Genomic DNA, 23,779 nt, shown 5'->3' on the forward strand with positions numbered 1-23,779 from the left:
CCGCTTATGCAAAGAGTAAGAACCCTTCGTACTAACTGTCAGAGGTCAATTCCCACTACCTGTTTGGTGTGAAGCCAATACTGAGGCACACAACGCTCTCACAAAACGTTAGTAATGTTCAAATGATGCTAAATTCCAGATTGCACCTAATGGTCCAAGGTATCAGTTCTCTAGCGCCTGGCATCTAGGAGGTCGGCAGGGGGCGCTCCCCGCCTTTTCCCGGGGTTCACGGAGATCCCATCGCTCCTTGGGAACATAGGGAAACCCTCCCCCAGACTGCCCCAGGGGTGTGCCGACCACTGCACGCCATCCACGCCACTGGTGGCCAGTACTAAGTCAATCCCTTTGAATGTGTACACGTAGACCCTCAACAAGCCTCCTCCCCCGATCCGGCAGCACTCCATCTGTCCCCAGCAGGGTCTCGGATGCTGCCCACCTGAGGCTCCCTCCTTGCTGGTGACTTCAAGCGCTGGGCCTGCAGAACCCAGGGCTGGGAAGGAATTCCGGTCATTCCAGTCGGTTGGGCTGTGCCGGAGAAATCCAGAGCGCAGGATGATTCTCATAGGTTGCCTTCTGTTCTGCATGGGTCAGTAAATCCCTGTCCCTCAGTGCTGCCAGGATGCTGCTGACACTAGGCTCTTAGGAGTCCCAAGGCCTTTGGGACTAGCGTCAAGTCCACTCCCAATCCTCGGGTTCCTTTTTAATCTGCTCAGTTTATGTTCTGGTCAAGTATTTTCTCCAAGCTCCTAGGGGGATTCAGACCACATCAAAGAGTCTAGATACAGCACTCAGCTTACCTTGATGAGCCCATAGAGAATGTAAAATGTACTTCCAAGTTTATGTTGCCTGCTAGTTCTCCTTTCTCCACTACATTTTTCTGTCTGGTAAAGAATTACAGGACACGAAAGCTGCAGTCCATCTTCACAATTTTTATTGCAGAGGTGGAACCCAGTGCCTAACAAGGGGCTTGGGAGCAGGAGGTGTCAGAGAAAAAGGTAGTCTTCTCTGACCTGAGGTAGTTAGTTTCTCTGTTTCTCTCTGTCTCACTGCCTCTCTGTGTGTATTGGGTTTTTTTGTGCCTTGGCTGGTCTGGGACTCACTACTTAGGCCAGACTGGTTTTTTGAAAACACAGAAATACATCCGCTTCTACCTCTCGAATTCTGGGACTAAAACAGTGCTCTACTACTCCCAGCTCTTGGCTTATATATTTTCTAATAGGGTGCGGTGCAGGGCTGGGTTCCCTTAAAATCAGACTGGGCATGATACTTTTAGTCTGTTGGGTCATTTTAAAGGTCTGCAAGAACTTGATTAAGACAGGGGTGGGGACCTTCAAAAGAGGGCCAAACCCACCCTGAGGGTTATCTGCGGCCAGCAGTTAGTGCAGTTGGGAGGGATAAGGAGTTAGCTTAGCTAAACCCACCCTTTGGGTTATCTGTGGCTGGCCAGGGAATGGGGCAGGGAGTTATCCTGCTGGTTGGCAGTTAGTACAGAGGCCTGCAGGAGTGAAAAACAAGCCACAGAAACGAGGAGAGCTTCCTTTATGCAACAGCCCAGCTCCATCTACAGTGGAAGCACTTGGAGGTCAGTCTGATCTCATCTCGGACCGCTCTCCCTAACTACCTACCAATTTAGAATTAACCATGTTCCCACATGTTCCAGTGTTGTTTCGGCAATATATGCAAAAGTTGCATTCTATCTGCTCAGTGCTTAGGTGTTTGTTTAAATAAGAAAACACCTCACCACACAAGTGAGCATGCGTTAGGGACTTTAGTTACTGGTGCGAGGGGGAGAAGCCGAGATCGGCTAGAGGAGCCGTTCAACAGCGTACATTCTTTACAGAGCTGAAGAATTGAGTTGCAAACGGAGGAAAACTGGTTTGTCCACAGAAGGGAGAAAAGTCAACCTAAGTGCTCCCCCAGAGTGGGCAGTTTGCACAGTCATGAGCTTAGAAAGTGGTGGGAAGGGGGCCCAGCCCAGATGGCTGAGGAAGGTGCTTCCCACCTAACCTGACACGTGAGTTCTATCCCCAGACCCCACCTACCGAAAGGCAAGAACTTACTCCTGCAAGCTGTCCTCTGACACATACAAGTCCCCTCCCATAAATACTTTTTTTTTTTTTTTTTTTTTTTTTTTTTTTTTTTATAAACAAAGAGTGTAGGAAGAGGCTTCAGACTTGGAGTAGTCATTTCAGTCAGTGCCAGTGCTTTATAGGAACAGAAAACCCTTGAATCAGATTATTTAAATAATTATCTGGATTTTTTTTTCCCGTTTGGTGCTATGCTTCTGAGATTCTCCCAAATGTCACTCATTGAACCTAACATTTTTTTGGTGCGCTGTAGGCTTTTACAAAGAAGCAAACACATTTACCACTAAGTTGTTGGTAAGGAAAGCGGAGGGGAGGGATGCTGGGGGAGACAATGTGGAGTGGGGGTTGGGAGCATAGGGTTCCAGTCAATCCCTGTCACACAATAGCTGTGGGATCCTTCTGAGACCTCCATTTCTTCCTTTGAATATAGTGTTGAACGGAATTCCAGAAGCTTCTCCTACTCCCCGATACTACACCTAGGAACAGGTTTCCTTTGTGAAAGGCAGGATTCCTTAAGTGGTCTCCTTTAGTTATGCAAATATGCTGGAGGAGGCCGCCCAGCTCTGGGTAACAGTGGGATGGCCTTTTGACCCCTTTCAAGTCCCCTTTGAATACAGAGCTGGTAGCTGAGGACAGGTTGAAGCCTTCTGTCATTAGTAAGGAAACCCTCCTCCCAACACACACACACCGATCGCTATCCCAAGCCTGAAAGTTGCTACTGTATGAGAGAGCCTGAGAGAGTTTGTGGAATTCATCCAGAGGCTGTTGGACTCAAAAGATCCCCAGGTCCCCAACATCCAATTCCTCTCTAGTGAAGGATGTTTGTGATGGTGAGTGTTACAGAGACAGACACTTAAATGCCTCAAGTACAGGCTTCACCGCAGCCTGCGTGGCCTGAGAAGCCCCGAACTGCGCAGGTCCGCTCAGCAGCGCCCCAGTGTGGAGCGAGAGCTAACAGTTGGAATCGCCTGCTGAGGGTGTGCTTGGGTTCCCCACTCCCCACCCCGACGAGGGTACATAAAAGAGTTTACATCGAAAAGTAAACCTGTTTTTACTAAAGACAAAGTAATACAGATTATACATGCAAAATGTTCCCAGCGCTAGGCATATTAACTACACTCCACAGTTGTTACTTATGTCCACCCAGAAAAAATAGTAAGTGCCGGCCCTTTGTCACCCTGAATTAAAGGAGAGGAAAAGAAAAGTAGAGCCCTCCTCCCTTAAAGTAAACCATAAAACTTAGAAAGTCCACTTTGTTCCCTTCTATTTGGAGAGACTCACCTCAGGATCCTAACCTTCGCCTGGGAATAGGAGTTCTACCTGACGTTCTAACTCCAGAGAGACAGGTCCGTTGTGTGAGAAGTCCAAGCAGACAGGCCTTGCTCAGTCTCCCCACTGGGTCTGATTTCATTAGGTCACAAAAAGTCTTCCCTAGTTTTTTGAGTTTTGCCCCTTCGGAAACTTTTTGCTTTTACTGGAAAACGTTTAAACAGAGCTGGAGAGATAGCTCAGTTGGTAGTGTGCTTGCCTAAGCCGGCAAGAAGCCTCCGCTTTTAACCCCCAGCACTACTTAAATAAGTTTGACACGGTGGAACTTGCTTGTTGAGGGGTTAATTACCCAAAAGCCTCAGGTGGGCTGAGAGACTCGGACAGCAGAGTTGACTAGCAACACATGGCGAGCTTCTGATCAGGTGATCCACATACCCACTGCTGGTATCTACCATTTTGAGACTGGGGGTAGGTGGGGGAACTGATCCACCCACCCGATCCACCTTTACTGGCCCACAATCCCCCAAGCCCCCCAGGCCATGTTCACACACAATCTTGTTTCGGCAGCTGTTGTCTTCCAGCCATTCTGATTAAAGAACAATTCTGCTTCAAGAGATGCCTGTCAGCTTCCTTTCATTTCCACTTAGCCTCCATCAGTCCCTATCTGACACCTGTGATACCAGCTACCAGGAGGTGTTGAGTCATTGTGAGTTCAAGTCCAACCAGGGGTACACGAGATGAGACTGGCCTTGGCCTCAGGAAGGAACGCGTCTTCTGTTACGCAACCTTGGTGACGGGACACACCTCTCAATGAGGAAACAAGACTTGAGTGAAAATGCCTGAATCTTCCAGGAAAACCTTTATCTTTATGCCTATTTCCTTAAGTAATCCCAGCAATAAAATGATCTTTATAGAGACAGCCTGGATAGAGAAGGCTGGGAACTCACATTCTTGGGCAAACTGAAAAAAGCCAGTGGCAACAGAAAGAAGGGGCCGGTAGGAGCTGCAGCCGTTGGGACATTCTGAAAATCTCACAATACAGTTTCGGGGACATACGCCTATCCTGCTTGGCCTAGCAGGATGGGGACCCTTGACTACCTGATGGGTTCTGGTAGTTCAGAGCCTGCAGAGAGCACCCTAACTTGAAACAGACGGGGCCACCTAAAAGTTAGACCCATCTGATCCTAGGGAGGATCCTGCCTGTTTGGTTGGTCCTCTCTCTGCAGATTTAAACAGTGACCCAGGGTCCTCACAGCCTAGAGCTAAGAAACAATCATTCATTCTCTCAGATGTAGAATAAAGGCAGTCTCCAGAGAATATACTGACCCTGAGAGTCAGACTTGATCTGTGAACTGCATGAGACTGCTTAACCCCTGACCAGTCAGAAACAGATTCTTTCTACATTCTGTTACTCTTTCAGGGAAGACGGGACACTGACCAGTCAAGACTGGACAATACCCATTCTGGTTCTGATTCCTTTCCTTCCATCAGATAATCTGGATGGGATGGTTAGAATTATTATTATTATTATTTATTATTATTTAGTAACCCCTTTCCTTTGTTCTAGGAACCACTGGCCTTAACTTGCTCTTGTCTGAGTTTCTCTGGGTCTGGTGTGTTTCTACCACTTCCAGACCCAAGAACTGAGATCTGTTAACAAACTCAGCAGGGAACCTCCCCTTTGTCTCCCCCACAGTGGCTCCTCCCCAAATTCCAGTCTACCTCCAGGAAATATCCCCGAGTCCTTTAAGCAGGTACAAAGCTCAGTCAGGGTGGTGCTGGGGGATGGGAAATGTGTCAGCATCCCCTTAGGGGCTCCTTGGCCTTCCTTCTGTTGAGTTAATGTGGCCTGCTTGCCCAGCCTTGGGCCCAAGTGAAGCAAAAACCTCACACACTTTGGCTCAGTGGGCAAGGCTCAGAAAGCACTGAGTGGCTGGAGTCTTAACTTGACACCGCCAGTCATCGAGACCCACAGTGTAGGCAGGCTACTTCCACTGAGTTCCCAGGCCACAGGACCCAAGTCAAAGACAAAGGAAGCCAAAAGTAGTAGCTTTAGAACTACTGATCTCTTGCCCCATTCTCAGGGTCAGCTCCAGACACTTCCCTAAACCTCTGAGGCTTGAGAAATCAGGCCTGTCTGCCATCTAGCTGCACAACCAAGCATCCATCTCCCTCCCTCGATCTTTGCTTAAATCTCATCTCTGCCTGGTCCTTAGATGTGGCCACACATGTAGTCCTGAGCCTCTGCCTGGCTCTTCTAGCTCCCCTGATGCTGTTCTGGGAGCAGGTGCTGGCTCCTCCAAAGGGCTCTGAACTGTTGCAGTCTTCAAGTTTTTAACTTCTGGGAACTAGGCATGTGTTCTACAGTGAGCTCTGCGGGTAATATAGCCAGCTAACGAAGGAGGTGTGGGAAGATCTGTGCTAGGGAGAAATGGTGGCAGCCCTGTCCCTTCCAATCCTAGGACTTGGATGGGGGCAGCTGGGCCCATGGTGGATCTGAGCTGGACACAGCTGGCCTGCTCACTACCATCTCAGAAGATCTTGTCCTGGCAGTAACTGCTCTTCCTCCTCCGGAAGCAGCAGCTTTGGCAAAAGTCCTGCACGTGGCAGGCTCTTCCTCCAGCCAAGTCTGTTTCAATGCTTTCACAAGGACATCAGGGAGCCTATTAGACTCTGCGTGCCCTGCCTAAGGGCACCCACTAGAACACTAGCCCCGGGCCTGAACTCTTGCCTAGGCCTTTGCTAATTGATACTTAGGCTGGGGGCCTTAGCTGGCCAGGTGGTGACCTGAGACAGCTGACTGTTAGAGCTCGCAGGCTTCTTGCACCACCACAGTCCCCCCCTTCCTCTAAGGCCCCTCTAGAGGTCTTACACACCCACTAGCCAAGACCAAGGAAGCAGCTAGTTCAGATGCCTTCAACAACCATTCCAGTTTTATTGAGAAAATAGAGAAGATGCCTCCATCATTTTCAGGTAACCCCAGGCAGAAGTGGGAGGTGGCATTCTTTCACAGGGGAAAAATAGTCTGGGCAGGCCCCAGAAAAGTAGGGGTGTCAGTTGGGGAGGGCTCAGAGTGGGACTTGAAAGGCCGGGGCGAATGGTAAAGATGCTAGCAGGTAAATGGAGCCGCTGAAGGAAAGTGTACAGAAAGGAGGTACACCTCCCAAGGCCTGGAGCCGCCTCCTCCCAATTCTTCATAAATAAAATTTCACAGTAATAGAAGAACGTCTACACCTAGGGCCCAACCGGCCGGTTTCTGGCCAGGGAGTCAGTATTGGTGAAGTGCCAAGGGTGAGACCCGGCTCGGGCTGTGTTCAGGGATCACTGTGCTTTGGGGGCCAGGAGCACTGCTCTTCTGCTCTGTGTCAGGGGTGTGAGGTGGGGCGCTAGCCCACACTGAGGTTTAGAGGAGTGCTGAGGTAGTCAGAGCGGCCAGTCAGGCTTCTGGACAAGAGAAGACCTAGCCAGGAGCCATGCCTTGGCAGCTGACTCCAGGCAAGCCTGGGGCTGTGCAGCTGACTCCAGGCAAGCCTGGGGTAGCGCTGAGAGCCTGTGGAGCTCCTGTCTTAGGAGATCCAGGAATGTGGACCAGGGGACACCTGTGGACCTGCACAGGCCTGAGCTCCCATAAAGGCTGCCTGGCCCTCAGGGAGTCAGAGGCATTTCACAGGAAAGACTTCCCTGTGAGGACAAGAGGCAGCCACAGACCCACTGGGGCCAGCTCTAGCTCAGGTACCTGAGCAAATGTTCCTTTAGAGGCCACCGGGGCTTCCTACCAGGCTAGAGAGGCCAGGCTACAGGCCCAGACTAGGAGAGATTCAGGTCCTCAGATGACCTCCAGTCAGGGAAGTTCTGGCTATTCCTGGGCCTCTTTCTGGGAATTTCTGGGAGTTCCTCTCTGTTTTTCTGTACCCCACCACACCTAGGGGCACGGAGGGCCCAAACCCTTCACCTCTTGCAGGGGACCAAAAACCATGCCATGTATCTCCAGTCCCAGGACCCCAAGGACTCGAGGACAAATGTACTGGTGGCCCAGCAGCATTAGAGCACCTGGAACTTGAGAGAACAGGTAAGATTGCTATGCACCAGATCCCACATGGCCAGCAGCTCGGCAGGTAGCAGCTTGTGTACCACAAGCATGGACCGGTAGAAGCACGGTTCCTTGTTCATTCGGCTACCTCGGACCCGAGAGATGCCAAAGGTCTTGAAGCCCTCGTGGCCGGTGGGCTTCACTCCCAGCAACTCCAAGCACATGCCCAGGAAGACGTCATCAATAGGGAAGAGTTCCAGTGTGTCACAGGCATGGTGGAGTTGCCGAGCTAGGCTGCCAGACATGAGGAACCCCCCGCCGCCAGCATAGGGCGGGTAGGTGGCCTTGCCATACATGACAGAGGGGATGTAGTATTTGTTATCTTTTTTTCGGATGGGCCGAGCATGTTTCAGAACATCACCTACAAATAGGTTTTCCCGGGGCTGCCGGTCAGACAGAAATTCGAGCAGGTTGGTGGGGTTGACAAAGACATCGTCATCACCTTTGAAAATGAAGGGGACGTTGGGACAATAAATGTCAAGCCACTTAAGGAAGTGAATCTCCTTAAGGGTCAGGTTGAAGAAGCTGTCAAGGAAGTCCCATTGTAGGATGTCACCATAGAGACGGTCCTCATAGGCCAGCAGCTGTTGATAGTGGGTTCGCTCCTCTTGCTTGGAGGCTGTACCGAGCAGGAAGAGAGTTCGAACGGCACCCCTGCCCCCACCTGCTGACTCCCATTCATGGCCCCAGGTTTGACGAATGACCTCTCGGCGGTCATGCTGTGTAATGACTGACTTGACAACCACCAGCAGATAGACATCACTGTCACACTTCTCTGGGTGGTTCAGCAACATGGGGAAATAGCGGCAATGCCGATAGGCCAGAAACTGTCGGAAGTGTGGCTCCAGACTCTGGAACCAGGGCTGATGGGTCAGGTTGATGTTGATAGAGCAGTTGGTGGTAATCACATCCCAGACCTGGGGTCCCCGAGGAACCGTGGGGGTGGGAGCTGCTCCATCCTTTGGACTCTTCCAGAAGCTGTTGGGGTTGACCAGATTTCCGGTTTTGGGTGGCCCCAGTGTGGGTGGTAGAGGATCTTGAAGGAATTGACCAGGGGTCACACTGCGCTGGAATACGGTGACAGCCACGAGGAGGGCCAGAGCCAGGCATACACTTTTGTAGAGGGTTTTCTTCCTGGGGGAGCAGCAGAAAAGAGGGTGAGCTGGCACCCGTCCTCCTCCTGAGGATTAGGGGCCCACAGATGGGCCAGTGGCCGCTACTTCCTGGAAGGTCAGAGGATCTGCTTCTCTCCTGCTAACAGCCCAACTCAAGCAGCACTGTGGAATTAGCTACTGGGCTCCCAAACCAGCAACTTTGGGGAGGGGCCCATTTAACCTCTTAAGTTCCTCCAGAATGGGACAGGACACAGGATAAACACCAGGCATGAACTCGGTGAAATGCTGTCATTTTGCCAGGAAAAGAGACCTCTGTCCATCCCCTGTGCTCTGGCTTTCATTTTTTTAGTTCACATAAGTATTGGACAGCAGTATCACCAGGTGACTTTGAACAAGTCACTCTAAGGGGAAAAGACAGTAACCTTATTGCAGCTTTTGGGTAGTTTCCTTGTGGAGTGCAGTGGGGAGTGGGTTCTGGCTTAGCAGCCCCCACCGACTCAACAGAAACGAGCCATTCTTACTCTAGACGGGAGGCCTCGAAGGGGGTGGACAAATCCCATCAGACTCCTTACGCCTACCTTTATGGAGCACATGGATCAATGAGGTGCCTAGCCCTTCAGCCCTGGGAAGGAAACCCACTTTCCGGGGACCTTACCTGGTCAGGTAATCCCACTACACCCTTTTCAGAGGCAGAAATCCTAGCTCTTCTCAGGAAGAGAGATCCTGCCTGTGCCCCCTTCCCTGAGAACCTTCTTCTCTCCTTGGCTCACACTGGGAGACCTTCCAGGGCTGGGGCAGCAGAGAGAGAGAGAGCTCTCACCTCCGAGGCGGGGAGGTACAAGAGCCAGGGAGCCACAAAGCAGGTAGAGATAACCCCAGGTTTGTTTTGTTTGTTTGTTTGTTTTTTTCGAGACACGGTTTCTCTGTATAGCCCTGGCTATCCTGGAAGATATCGCTGTAGACCAGGCTGGCTTCGAACTCAGAAATCCGCCTGTCTCTGCTTCCCAAGTGCTGGAATTAAAGGCGTGCGCCACCACTGCCCGGCAACCCCAGGTTTTAAGCCTGGGGAGGCGCAGGGTGAGTGAATGCTGAGTCCTCCTCCCCACATTCAGCGAGCTTTCCCCAAGAGCCTCATGACTTCCTGACCACCAGGTTGGAGGGAAAGAGAAAGAGAAAAATGACTTAGGTACCCTGCTGGGAACCGGAGCAGAGGATTCCGAACCCAGTTCCAGTCCTTGGGGGTTCTAAAGAAGCTCCACGCCGCAGCTCCGGAGTCCGGGTAAGGACCAGCTCCAGAGCCCTGGCTCGCACATACCAGTTCACTCCATTTGTAAGAGCAAAGCCGGGGAGGGAGAAGGGTCGAGATGGTCCGGAGAAGAGGCCACAGGAGGGAAGACCGAAGGGGTGAGGTGTGTGTGTGTCTGCTAGTGAGACCCCAAGGCCGGACCTTGCATACAGGCTGCCGGAGTCGCGGCCGGGGAGCCAAGCGTGCGCCCCGCATCTCCCACATCCCACCTGCCGCTCCGCCGCTGCTCCCTGCTCCGCATCTCCCGCCACCCTTGCTGCCCAGGGAAACTGGGGTCGGCCCCAGGACACCCAGCGTGCATCCCTTGCAGTCTGCGGTCGCGGGAGAAGGTGAAGCTCGGAGGTACCCTGTGCCCCACCGGGACCCCGACTCACCACAGAGACATGGCGGCCCGGTCCAGGGCAGCTGAGCAGGGCGCACGGATCACAGCTCTGGGCGCCGCGGCAGGGGACGGCGGGACGAGGCCGAGCCGCGCCCCCGCTGAGACTTTCTTTTTTCCCTGCGGCTGGAGGAGGGGCCGCAGGGGCGGCGGCCCAGGTAGGTTAACCCTTCGCACCCCGGCTCACTGCGGGGACAGCAACTCCGTTCAGCCCTGGTCACCTCAGAGGCACGCCCCGCAGGATCGCGAAGGTAAGAGCCGGAATCTCAGAGACCTTGAGGATCGCCAACATCCTGAGGCGGCGACTTCCCCGTGCTGGGCCTTCACCGGGTCGCCTGCCTTCGGGACACGTGGGGACGTCGGACGCCGCCCACCTCCACGCCCACCCGGCGCCTAGCGGCCTGGCTGCTTCCTTCTGGAGTTGCCCTGGGTGTGTAGAGAGGAGGGTGGCGAATAAAGGTTGTTTTCCCTAAAGCTTCCTTTCTTTTTCTGCCCTGTCTACTTTTATCCTTCTCGGGATCGTTTAGGTCTGGTCGGCGGTCTCAAGAGGAGATGATGGTAGGAGAGGCTGGGTTGCCTGTGTCAGAGCCCCAGCCAGCCCAGGTCACCCAGGAAGGCTCTGGGTACCCCACTCTTTCTGCACTACCCTGCTCCAGTAAGAATGCTTATGAGCCTCTGCAAAAAGTTCTTCTTCTTCTTCTTTTTTTTCCTAGAGTGTTCGCAAGTGCTTTTAATCCCAGTAAGTGGATCTCTGTGAGTTTAAGGCCAGCCTGGTCTACATGGTGAGTTCCAGGTCAGCCAGGACTTCCTAATGAGACTCTTGTCTCAAAACAAACAAAAACCTCCTTCTTGTATTGCCAACAAATCCTTCACTTAACCGCACCCCCACTTTTTTTCTTTTGTCTCCAGGCTTTTATTAATCTGCTGTGTGAGCACCATTTTCTCTTGGTAGTGGGCTACACACAATCACAGAACAAGGAGGGAGGGGACACCTTGGCCCAGGCTCTGGGGTGATGTCTCCTCTGGGTAACTTGGGGAATTTTCTGGCAGATAAGGCTACTTACTGGTCCTGCTGTCATCCAGATGTCTGGACCCATATTGGGGTCTCAATGCAGAGTACTCAGTAAGACTTCAAAAATACCCCCAGGATTGAAATGGAAGCTTTTTACAGTCCACTCCTAACATCCAGCTCTTCCTATCTGTCAAGCCTAGTTCTAGGTCCCGGCATTAGTGACTCACTTGGTTCTGGAGACATGTGCTATGCTTTGTTTCTATCTTACCAGGAGGTAGAGTCGGGAACACACACACTATGGATGAAGTCACAACCTTAATATTCAAACCCAGGAGGTCTGCCTGGCTTAGGAAGTGGTCCTGTCTCAGGCATTTCTATCAGATAGTAGGAATGGGGAATGATTTTTCTGCAATGCTGTTCCTCTCCCAGGGAATACTTGATACTGACTGACCCATACTCCCAGGGAGGCTAGATAGTCCCAGTGAGTCTTAAGGGTGAAGATTCCTTTTGGCCTTCTCTTAGTGATCCTTGGGCTGCCATATGTGCTTAAACATACAGTGGAATTTTCTGGAGTGTTGTAAGCTCCAGTCAGCAATGATGAAGAGCCTTCAGATCAGAATTTCAGAGGAGAATCCTGGGACAATGTCCTCTTTAAGTCCTCAAGAAGCCCTGGCCTGAAGTGTAAGTCTCACTGGCCTGGATGCCTGCCCCTAGGAGTCACTGCAGTCCCACTAGTCCCAGGTCACTGGTCCTCATTGTCTTAGCTTGGCACTGGCTACCCATCCCTGTCTTCTCACTACTCCACCACCCAGGGTATTGTGTTTTGCTTTGTTTGTTTTGAGTCAGGGTCTTGGCATGCAGTTCAGGCTGGTCTTGAGCTCCAGATCACCTTGTCTTAGCCTCCGGAATGATGGGGGTTACAGATACGTCATCACAACTGGTACCACCCAAGCTTTGGGGCTCTCTCTTTTTGCCCTGTAAGTGTGACTTTGGGGAAGAGCAGGTGCTCTGTCCCAGCTCTCCACAAATTGCCTTGCTGGAGAGCAGTCTTCTTAGCCTCTGATTCACCTTTCACCCTAGTGTGGCGTTTCCCTAGGTGCTAGGTGAAGGTGGACACGGGTGTTTCTGGTAAGGGCTTGTGAATTAAGATCTGAGTGCCAAAGGGCTGGGGGTTGGGCCAGTCCTCCACACTTCCTGCCTGCTTTTAGGGGAGAGCTGGCTTATCTTCTTGAGACCTCAATTTCCTGCCAATGCAGAGTTATGTGAGATGACGTAGAGGAAGCAGACACATCAGTGTCCCCTACACGCAGAGCCTTATGACAGGTGGGTGCTTTTGATATTCTGATCACTAATGTTTGACCTATCCCAGGGGATCCTGGGACCACAAGAGAACATGGAGTAATCTGGGAATTGTGGGGAGGGGGTCTGGGGGTGTTGGAGGTGGTGGGGGGTGGTGGTGAAGCTGCCCAAGGTCACCTTGGGTTTTCTAGTTGAACTGGTCAATCAGGACAGTTTGTCAAAGATCATTGGTTTGTGAATTCAGAATAAGGAAATGCGTAACACCGAGGTATGAGTGTGTGTGTGTGTGTGTGTGTGTGTTACCCAGGCTCTGATCACTTTCCAGTGTCACCCTATTCTGCTTTCAGTGAGCCACAGGTTCCCATCACTACTCAGAAGCACAGTGATTTCTCACCATTGGGCTCTCTTAGTCCCCCTCCACCTGTCCAGCCCTGAGGGCATAGCATCCGGCTGGGGACTGTCTCGGAACAAGTGGAGTGGCTGAGCAAGGCCAGTCTGCAGTGGACTCTGCCACTGCCCGCCCCCCCCCCCCCCCATGCTAAGGTGAGAGTTTGGTGGGAGGAGATGGCAGTTCCAGGAAACGTTGGTGTGGGTGGAAGAAGAGATTGAATAGAGTCCCTAAACTTACAAGTCATTTTCTGAACTGTTCTCTTGCTGGCCCAGAAGGGGTGCTCAGTGACCTGACATATATAGAAGTGCACTAAGAAACACCTTTCTCCTTCCCCATTTCTTCTCTGAATAACTCGCTTCTCTCCCAGCTCCCATTTCCCTCTCCCTGTGACTTCTCCCTCCCCATTAGGTCTGTAGAGACTTAAGATGTAGGGAGACCTGACCCATGAGAGGGCATACTGGGTAGATATCATTGCGGGACGATATGGGGGATGAAACAGAAGAAACAGGAAAGTAGAAAGTAGGAACCCTGGGCACCTTGGAGAGTCTACCGTGGGCAGACTTGGAGCTGATGGCGGCCGAAAGACCAACAAGCTATGTCAGCTGTAGTCAGTTTAACTCAGATGTTAAGGGCAAGTGAATTAGTTTTAGTGTTACACTCCAGGGGTAGCCACAGCTGGGGCTTCAGATTCAGCTGCCTACACTCACAGCTGGAGGCCAGAACCAGTGCTGGGGCAGTCAGAGGTCGTTCGCTGGTGGGAAAAGTGTTGCCCGTTAGAAATAATGGCATGGCTCCTCTGTCCATGCCAGACCAATTCCGTGGAGCACTACCCTGGTCTGGAACTTTCTATGATGGGTCCTCTGTGACTTCAGAGCTAGCTGTTGGTCAGGGTGACCATGAGAATTGCCCTGACATGTTTTCCTGTGTGGACCTTTAAAGGAGTTTCTGCAAGCTCAGAACCGTGGTAGGATGCTTGCTTTGCATTTTGTTCTAGAAGTTTGCAGTGGATAAATCTGGGTCTGAGATGATTTCTGATGAGACAGTGTGAGAATGAAACCTCTGGTCCTCATAGGCCACAGGTGTCCACTACCGAGAACCTGACACAGTACAGCGTGGTGCTGAAGGGGTCAGGGAGACCCCAGGGATACCATTCAAGTCAGCACTGGAAGAGTACCCACAGGTAAATGGTCTCTCCCACATGGAGGTACGGGAGGCAGGATCTGGAGCTGGGGAATACTAAGGGCTGAACAGAGGGGACATATCTCCTTGGATGCTGAATCCCCTTTATTTTTCAATTATAAAAGATTTATTTATTTATTTATTTATTTTATGTATATGAGTACACTGTAGCTGTCTTCAGACACACCAGATCCCATTTGGTTGTGAGCCACTATGTGTTTGCTGGGATTTGAACTCAGGACCTTTGGAAGAGTAGTAGGTATTCTTAACCACTGAGCCATCTTTCCAGCCCTATTTTTCAATTTTAAATGTACACTTATATATTTAGTGTGTGTGCATATGTATATGTATGTGTATATATGTGTGTATATGGTATATGTGTATATGTATGTGTTGTTTATGTGTATGTATGTTTATGTATATATGTATGTATATGTGTGTATGTATGTGGTGTGTGTGTGTGTATGATAACTTTCAGGAGTCAGTTCTCCTTCCAGCATGAGGCTGACAGGTGAGATACAATTGCTGAACCATCTGACAGGCCTAGGTCCTCTCTGTAAGTCAGGGGCCCAAGAAGGAGCAAGGAGTAAGATGGGGGGAGATGGGAAGCAGGGGAGCGTAGGGAGAATCCTCAGAGCCTGGGGCATCTTCCATCAATCTAGTTGAATTCTTGGAATTTCATTCAGCCAAGGTGTTGAGAGCAGGAAGTCCCTGCCCTAAGTCCCTCCATCTTGTATATAGCAGTGTTTTGCAGGCTGTGCCTTGCTCTGAAAGACACTAATTTACAAGCCACTTTTGGCTCCATTTTGAGTACAAATGCTGCTGCTATAGACGAGATACAGGTGAATAAATAACTTATTTCTAAAAGTGGAAAGGCTGTCACCTTTTATATTTACCAAAGTAAATGGGACCGTGTGAGTGCGTGAGCGTAGTCACAGCAGGAAAACGAGGCCTGAGAACTTCAGGAACACACTAGATGGGGAATGGTGTAACACTGCCACCCGGACCCCATGAAGGGACAGACCCCTAACCCTGCCATGGCTCTGGTCCCACTGACTTGTCACCTGACCACCTGGGTTTTGTGTCAGTGGACTAACAGAATTTCGGACTGTTCAGGGGCTTCAGTTTGGCTGACTCCTTGATGTTGACACAGCCTTCTTAAACTGCTGTCTTTCCAATTGTCTATCTGTCCATCCTTCTGGACCGGTCCTGATCCTCACTCTTGACACAAGACTCAGAGTTGAGGCTCAGCTCTGCCCTGCAGCCTGGCTCTGTGGTGGCAGCCAGTGGCATCTCCTGCGGCTCTCCAGCCTTGTACATTACTAATCTCACTTCTCCACCCCCACCCAACTCTCTTTGTGTTCCTGTCGGCTTCTATCTCTTAGGCCACTGTGAAACTCCTTCAGAGTTTAAACTTCCAAGAGTCTCAACTAGATTTAGACGGAGGACACCTCATGCTCTGAAGTTCAACTCCTTGCTTCCTTCTTGGCCTCTGACCTGAAAGGGAGGACCCAGGCCTGCCGGGACCCCTTCAACTTTAGTGGCCGTTCTGTAGCTTATAACTATACCCATATACATAGACTCACTACTCGATCTGTAATCTGTGACCTCAGTTAATATTAGTAATTAAGATTAGAATGAAAGAATCTGTGTTTTCCTCAGCCAAGGCTAGGGAGGAGAGTGGAAGCAGCTGATGAATTGCCCTCAGTGAAACTTCTGCACTCTGAGAATTCCTTATTCAATAAAATCAGACATTGTAGAAAGGCCTGAACACGGTCCTCTATGTTTCTGTTAGAGTGCGCATGCGCAGGACACGAAGGCCTTCTAGACACCAAAGAAATGCAGATCACAAGGGAATGAGCCAGGAATGGAGGAAGTGAGGCAACCTATCCCTGCTCTAGGGAACCCAAGGTGACCTTTGATTGTCCTTTACTCATGGAGCTAAGCCTCAGCAATCAAGGAGGTGACAGTACTGAGTGATAGACGGTTTCCCAGAGCTGGTCCCAAGGCCAGACCGAGGAGAGCTACCTGGGAATCCCTGGAGAAAGAAAGCAGCTCTCTGTTTTTCCAGGCAACTCTGATGCAGGGAAGCTAACTTCCTGGAGCACTCCGGGCTGGCAAGCTTTGAGCAAGGACCTGAAGAGAGACACGCCTTCCTGTGAGGCTGGGGAGAAGCAGACAGACAGGGAAGTAGCTGTGGAAGAGACTGAGGCAAGAACGCTGAGGAAGTAGGCGGTGATAGAGACAGCGGAGGTGGGTTTAGGACCTTCGAGAAGAGAGGACGCTGGCAGTAAGACATCTAGGTGGGGACCAAGAGAGCCAAGGAGGGGCCGTGATGCCCCCTCCTTGCCTGGGATGCCTGGGATGTTATGAGCCAGGCAAAGTAGCTCTGGCACCCTGAAGACCAAGCATGTGGCTCAGGCAAGAGATAGTCCAGGATTCTTCTGGCTTTAAGCGATAGTAAGTCCCAACTCTTACGCAGCTGAAGCAAAAGAAACTTGCTAGCTTCTATAATAGAAATACCACCAACACTTTATGGCCATCCTGTCCTTTTACAAGAAGGGCAAAGGCTTCAACATACCCGTATGTACTTAACACTTCACCCCAGCTCCCACATACCCCATTTCTACTTTCTCATATAAAATCTCAGGGAAGGACTTACACTGGTTTTTCTCCCTGTCATGTGTCCCACCCTAGGCCAGTGACCACATCCCCAGGGTTGAAGTAGCATGACAGGCCAGGCCTGGGTCATAATTTCCATTCTATGCATGGCACAAGATACTGAAATTGACAGCCCCCAAGAACGGGGTGGTGGTGGTGGGGGGTATAGCCTTCAAAGGAATCTGCCTCTCTCTTTCTCAGAAGGGGAAGTTTTTTGGAGACAGGGTTTCTCTGGCTGTCTTGGAACTCACACTGTAGACCAGGTTGGCCCGGAACTCAGAGATTCCTTTGCTTCTGCCTCCTGAGTGCTGGGACTAAAGGCTAGGACTAAAGGCGTGCATCACCACCGTTGCTTGGTGATTCTGCCGATCTTAAAAGTTATGCTCAGTCAGAGCTTCACTCAGATACCTTGGAGATGTTCCGGCCATGTTTAGCACTTAGGCCAAGCCTCCAGGGCTCTCTAGCTATTCTGTAAGACAAACTGCTCAGATGCAGAGCCCAGGAGGAAGGAGGGCGGTGCTGTGTAGGCAACTGCTTTATGCTGTCAAGACACCTCTTTCTAGGATGGGGAGGAACCCTGGGCTGGCCAGTTGAAGATGGACACAGCACCTCTGGGGCTGGACAGCTTTCTGCTCCCTTTCCGTGCTCAAGCACAAACCAGCTAGTATGGGGACAGCCAAGGCCACCCATGGCTTTGTGGGTATGGGGTGGCAGTCAAGTGTAAGTAGAGTTGGTCTGTCACTCAGAGGACAGAGCTTAAAGGATCCTGGGGCAGCAAAGCAGAAATAAACTGACAGGGAAGGCCAAGAAGGAGTGGAGGGCTGATTAGTGGTTGGTTCCTGGCTTTGCCTGTGTCTTGGAGATGAACGCCATTTCTTCTTAGTAGGGCACACATATATACAAACATTCTTTCTCACACCGGCAGATACTCAAATGCACCATCACATACTGACATATATAAAACCACATAAATGTACATATGACATAGACTGTGAACACATATACCCAGACACTCACATGTACAGTAAGATCAAACTATACATGAATACATAAGGATTCAGAGACATGTAGAAAACTCATGGATGGACACACACACACACACACACAGATCTGAGATACTTGCTTACCCAGTGACACACATAAATACACACTTGCTCATGACCAGTTGTTTTTTGTTTTACAATGTAAACCTTGCCTGGCAGGCCCTTGGGAATAGGCTTGGGACCCAATAGGTCTTTTGTAGCCTCTTCTATCACTCCCAGGTCCTCAACTCTGCCTGCTCCAGGACTCCTGGTTCTACCCACAAACCTTTAATAGTGTGCACTGCCTCCTGCTGCCACTTCAGAAAGCAAGACTCCTGTCTCCCTCTGGTTCCCCAATACCCTGCTTTCCTTCTGCTCAACTATTATGTCCTTGGAAATGGAATGAATTCCTGCTGGCCTTTACAAATCGGCTTTGAATGGCTAGCATCACTTTAACAAGCTATCTGTGTTCACCCCCCTCCCCCGTCTTCATCTGTCCTACCACGGTGGGTATAATTAAAGAACCAGGACAGCCCTTTCTGCTGGGCAGCACCCAGGAAGGGATGCATAGGATGGGGGCGGAGATGAAGGCAGGCATGGGCCACTTCAAGAGACCCTGACTGGCAGGAGAGACAGATTTACCACAGCCACTGTCAGAAGAGGACAAGATGTGGCTACTGCAAGGGGTCCAAAGAGCCCAGTCAGACATGTAGCCCCAGCACTGGCACACCTGTTCCAACTTATACTGACATACATTTGCATGTGGGTGGGCAGTGAGCCCCCTGTCCTGGCCAGCTGGGCCCAGGCTGCACCCTCTGGCCACCAATGAGTCATATGTCTGCCTGCCAGGCAGCTAGCATGAGACACACAGCGGCCTTTCAGCTCTAGGCCTTAAACACTAGCTCAGTCTTCCTTCTGAGACACCTCCCCCTCCCAACCAGCCTGCCACCCTCCCAGGCTGACAGCTCAGCTCCACACTGAGGCCACATGGGCCTCCTTCCCTCTAGAGCACAGGGCCCCCTGTCTCTCATCACAAGGCTCCTGGCCAAGCCAACCTTGAATGGCCGCCTTTTCAGACCAGAGCCCAGACCAGGTGCACTCTGGACAGCCTTGTTCCCATGACAGCCAGCCAGATATCTAGCCTGAGAGATGAGGGGTGGGCTGGAGAGCTGAAGTACCCAAAGATGCATGCCTTTTAGGCTCCACAGTGTACTAATGCTGGGTATTTCTCTGTCTGTCTGTCTGTCTGTCTGTCTGTCTGTCTGTCTGTCTCTGTCTCTGTCTCTGTCTCTGACTGTCTCTCTCAATACATACATGCATACACACACACGTCTCTGACTGTCTCTCTCAATACATACATGCATACACACACATACACACACACACACACACACACACACACCAGAATCCTCTCCATATTCTAGCTCCTGTCTTCTTCCCATAAAACCCTTAACTAGGTAGGCCAAAGATTATTATTTACATTTTACAGAGAAATACAATGAGACTTAGAGCAAGGTGAAGAACATAACTGCATCCTGGGCCGATAGTCTGGAGTGATCTCATTGATCTCATCTGATAGAATTGTGGTAAAGTGTGAAAGAACAACCTCCCATACAACTGGAGAAGAGGCCACAGGTGGTACCTTGTGACGATGACCCCAAACCTCAGTCATGGGCTTTGTACCTACTACCTAACAGATCTTGCTCCTGTAGTGAGACTACAGGAGCTGGCTTCTTGGCTTCTGGGTCTGGCTGGAGTTGCAGGCGTGTTGTTCAGCATTTCAGCCTTTCCTGTCCAGAGTGTTGACCTGATCAGCATGGTGGACCAGCCAGGGCTTTGCCTTGGGTGTTTAAAGAGGACTGGTTTCTGATAAATGCAATTTTAAAAACATTTTTTTCTAGGTGGTAGTGATGCATGCCTTTAATCCCAGTACTCAGAAGAGGAAGGAGGTAGATCTCTTGTGAGTTTGAGGCTAGCCTGGTCTATAGAATGAGTTCCAGGACAGCCAGAGCTACATAAATAAATCTGTCTTAAAAGACAAACAAAGCCGGGCGGTGGTGGCTCACACCTTTAATCCCAGCACTTGGGAGGCAGAGGCAGGTGGATTTCTGAGTTCGAGGCCAGCCTGGTCTACAGAGTGAGTTCCAGGACAGCCAGAACTATACAGAGAAACCCTGTCTCGAAAAAAACAAACAAACAAAAAAGACAAACAAAACTGTGTGTGTGTGTGTGTGTGTGTGTGTGTGCGCGCGTGCGTGCGTGTGTGCGCGTACATGTACCATAGAATGCCTATGGGGGTCAGAGAACAACCAGTAAGAATTCATTCTCTCCTTTCACCATGTGGGTTCTTGGGAATTACTCATGTCTTAGGCTTGGCAGCAAGTACCTTTACTCACTGTGTAACTCAATCTCTTGGAAGAAGATGTCTTATATTCCTGACTCTTGGCTTCAGGAGACAGGATGAAACAGCACAGGAAGAGAGAGGAATGAGGTGAGAGCAGGGTTTGACTCCTGTACCAGAGGCCTTGTGACCACAAGACATTCACCTAGGACCCAGAACCTGGGACTATGTTAGCCTACTGGCAAAAGGCCTATATTAAAATTATGAACCTTGAGACTAGAGAGATGGCTCAGCAATTAAGAGCACTGGATGTTCTTGAAGAAGACCCGGGTTCGGTTCCCAGCACCCATATAGTGGCTCACAACAGCCACTAACAGCCTCTAACTCCAGTTCCAGAGGATCCATGACCTCTTCTGGCTTCTATGCGCACAAGATATATACATGGTGCACTACATACATATGAACAAACTCTCATATGCGTAAATTTTTTAAAAAATTAAGAAGATCATGGACCTTGACTTGGAATACCTGGGAAATCAGGACCCAATCTAGACACATAAGCCCTGAAATGCAGACATTGTCTCTTTAAGAATAGAAAGATAACCGGAGAGACCAAAGCAGGTAAAGACCCTGACCCCTCTCTTTCCTAAAGGTAGGTACACATGTGTAGACCGGACCAGAGAGGTCACAAGGAGCCATGGATGACTCCTGCTGACACCTAAAAGGACCCAGGAGCCCTGCTCCACCTAACAACCCCAAGGAACTGAGGCCTTAGAGCCTCAGTTGTCACTCTGAAAAACCTGGAACAGGGTCTTCCCCAGCCCACATGGTTGACTCTTTGATTTCAACCATATAAAATCCTATTCTGATAATCAATTGATCTGATCAGATAAGATTATAACCAGTGTTGGGTATGGGGAGAGAGAGAGAGAGAAAGAGAGAGAGAGAGAGAGAGAGAGAGAGAGAGAAAGAGAGAGAGATGTTCAAAGAGGTGTGCTGCTTTAAGCCACATCTTGTGATCGATGAACGTGGTATGAGGAACTTGACAAGGGCCCCTTGCTGAGCCTCCCTCTCCTGGTTTGGTTTCAGGAGCCAGAAATTTGTCATCTGTGATTTGATAAATCTCCCACTCAAGATCTCATAATGATGGTGCTATTGTAAACTGTCTCCTTGCCTGTCTTGCACAGATTCGGCAGATTGGGTGGGAACAGAATACCCAGAACTTGAGGACAGCAAAAAACCCTTTGGGACCTTTGACCCTTCAGAGGTATGAGGAGGCTTTACCAGAAAGCCCCTCTTCCGTGTCTCCCTAGCCGACCTGAGGATGCTGAGGAAGCAAGCATTAAAAGTATCTGTGAACATTCTCTGGTATCTTGGTTAAGACACAGGGAGCCATTTGTAAGGGGAAGGCAGGTAACAACAGGACACAAAAGACTGAAGCTGAGCTTGCTACATACAGAGTGCTACACTTTTTCTTTTTTTGCAAGGTTACAGGAGAAGCCAGGAAGACCCCAGTGCAAACATGAGCTGAGACCTCACAGAGAACAGACAAAGTTTGCAAACAGGTGAGAAGGAAGGGGAGGGGGCAAGAAAGATGGAAGTCGAGGGGCTGCAGGTGTGAAGGCACCACTCCAGATCTTAGTAGGTGGAGGGGGGGGGGGGAATCAGTTCAAGGAAGTGAGTGTGAAGCTAGACTGTACTACATGAAACCCTATTTGAAAGAAAATTGGGGGTGACGGTGTTGGAGAGATAGCTCAGCTGCTAAAAGTATGGTTGGTTATTGCAGAGGGCCAGAGTTTGGTTCCCAGCCCACATCAGGAGGCTCATAACCACTTGTAACCCCAGCTCCAGGGGACCTGACGCCCCCTTCTGACTGTTGTAAGCACCTCCATTCACGTGTGTTCCCACACATACATACACATACATGTAATATATACATGTATAGTAGTTTTAGCATTATAGTACACATACGTACACACATAGTTAAAAGTAAATCTGAAAATGAAGAATTGGAGGGGAGAGCTAGAGGACCAAATAAACGAGAGAGATGTCATCTTTTACTTACCGACAGGGGATCAGAGCTTCAGAGGACCCCGTTTTCCCTTGCTTCCCACACTCTTCCCCCAGGGCTCCCTCTGGAACCTGCAGTCTGCCTCTAACCTACTTGTGGGATCATAAGGCTGAACTAGCTTTTGTCTCTTCAGAGCCTCTTAAGAAGCAATGTGGGTTTGGGGATGTGACTCGGTTGGTAGAGCGTGTGTCTCTTATGTACAAAGCCCTGGGTTCAAACGGAACAACAAAGTGGCATCCCTCTGGGACCTTCCCCAGAGCCCCTGTAATCCCTGTTCATCCGTGTCTTGTGTCCCTTTCCTGCTCCCCCACTCCATCGTATCCCTTGTCTGTTCTTCATGCCCACTGACTGAGCAAGGAGGGCATGCAGGCTTGGTGCCAGGCACAGGAGGGAAATGAACGCTTCTTGGATACGGTACCCAGAACACCCTGATGAACTGGATTTCACCAAAATCTAGAAGTTCAGCTCTGGAAAATATCTGAGAAAAAATGAGAAGACCAGTACAGTCTGGTCTTATAGAAGACACTTCTCAAGGATAATTTTGTCTGGGTGTGACAGCCACACCTCTAATCCCGGTACTTGGGAGGCAGAGGCAGGCAGAGTGCTGTGAGTTTGAGGCCAGCCTGAGAGAGAGAGAGAGAGAGAGAGAGAGAGAGAGAGAGAGAGAGAGAGAGAAAACACAATTCTGACAAAGTGCTATGATCAAGAACAAACAAGTCTGGAGAGAGAATTCAGAAGTTAAGAGCACTTGCTCTTAAGAATTCAGAGGACCAGAGAGTTCAGCTCCTAGCCCCCATGTCAAGTGGATCATAACCATCTGTATTTTTAGCTCTGGGGAATCCAATGTCCATTCTTCCCTCCTTGGGCACCCATATGCACCTAGCATACAGAGATACACATAATACACATAAACATGAATAAATAAAATAAATCTTAAAAAGGAATAAAGAATTGTTATGTATGATCCTAATTTTTTTTTTTTGTTCTTGGTTTTTCGAGACAGGGTTTCTCTGTATAGCCTTGGCTGTTCTGGAACTCACTCGGTAGACCAGGCTGGCCTTGAACTCAGAAATCCGCCTGCCTCTGCCTCCCAAGTGCTGGGATTAAAGGCGTGCGCCACCACCGCTCAGCATGATCCTAATTTTTAAAAACTCACTAAAATAATAAAATGTATTGACCAAAAAAAAAAAAAAAAAAAAAAAAGTAAAAAAAAATGGGAAAAATATTTGAATGGCTGGAGATGTGGACCAGTCGGTACTGCCTACTGTGCATGAAGTTCTGGGGCCTGTAATCAGCTCCCTCATAGTGGTGCCTGTAAGCCCAGGACTTGGGAGGCACAGGGAGAAGAGTGGAAATTCAAGGCTACGTCCTGAGTTGAGTTGAGTTGAGGCCATCCTTAGATTACAGCCAGTGTTTGGTACTATCCAAAAGGGGGGAAAAAAGCGTTAATGGACCCTTCAAAGGAACAGAGCAGGTATACACAGACAGCGTCCACACAACATGGTTTGTCATTAGGGTCATGTGACTGAAAGCTCAGAGGTGCACCTGAGAGGTGTC

General features: G+C 50.1%; 1 protein-coding gene and 1 long non-coding RNA gene across 4 annotated transcripts in view; one reads left to right on the forward strand and one right to left on the reverse strand.

Annotated features, from left to right (window-relative positions):
• Positions 1 to 6,267: 6,267 nt before the first annotated feature.
• On the reverse strand, positions 6,268 to 10,578 carry B3gnt7 (UDP-GlcNAc:betaGal beta-1,3-N-acetylglucosaminyltransferase 7). The gene is made up of 2 exons (XM_034521574.2): positions 10,242 to 10,578; positions 6,268 to 8,580 (listed from the first exon to the last, which is right to left on the reverse strand). Exons 1-2 carry the CDS (start codon positions 10,250 to 10,252, stop codon positions 7,398 to 7,400), a joined length of 1,194 nt encoding a protein of 397 aa, XP_034377465.1. The 5' UTR covers positions 10,253 to 10,578; the 3' UTR covers positions 6,268 to 7,397.
• Positions 10,579 to 10,926: 348 nt separating this feature from the next.
• The window catches only part of LOC143434823 (uncharacterized), a 48,523-nt gene continuing 35,670 nt past the window's right edge, over positions 10,927 to 23,779 (forward strand). Inside the window, exons 1-3 of one of the 3 annotated variants that reach the window (XR_013104615.1) lie at positions 10,927 to 12,581; positions 14,021 to 14,128; positions 21,639 to 21,716. This is a non-coding gene — a long non-coding RNA (uncharacterized LOC143434823). Of the gene's footprint in view, positions 12,582 to 13,154; positions 14,129 to 21,638; positions 21,717 to 23,779 lie in introns of those variants that run through there. The other 2 variants (XR_013104616.1, XR_013104614.1) reach the window with 2 other exon arrangements.

The sequence above is a fragment of the Arvicanthis niloticus genome, chromosome 17 (genome assembly GCF_011762505.2).
Source record: "Arvicanthis niloticus isolate mArvNil1 chromosome 17, mArvNil1.pat.X, whole genome shotgun sequence".
Taxonomy (NCBI): Eukaryota; Metazoa; Chordata; class Mammalia; order Rodentia; family Muridae; genus Arvicanthis; species Arvicanthis niloticus.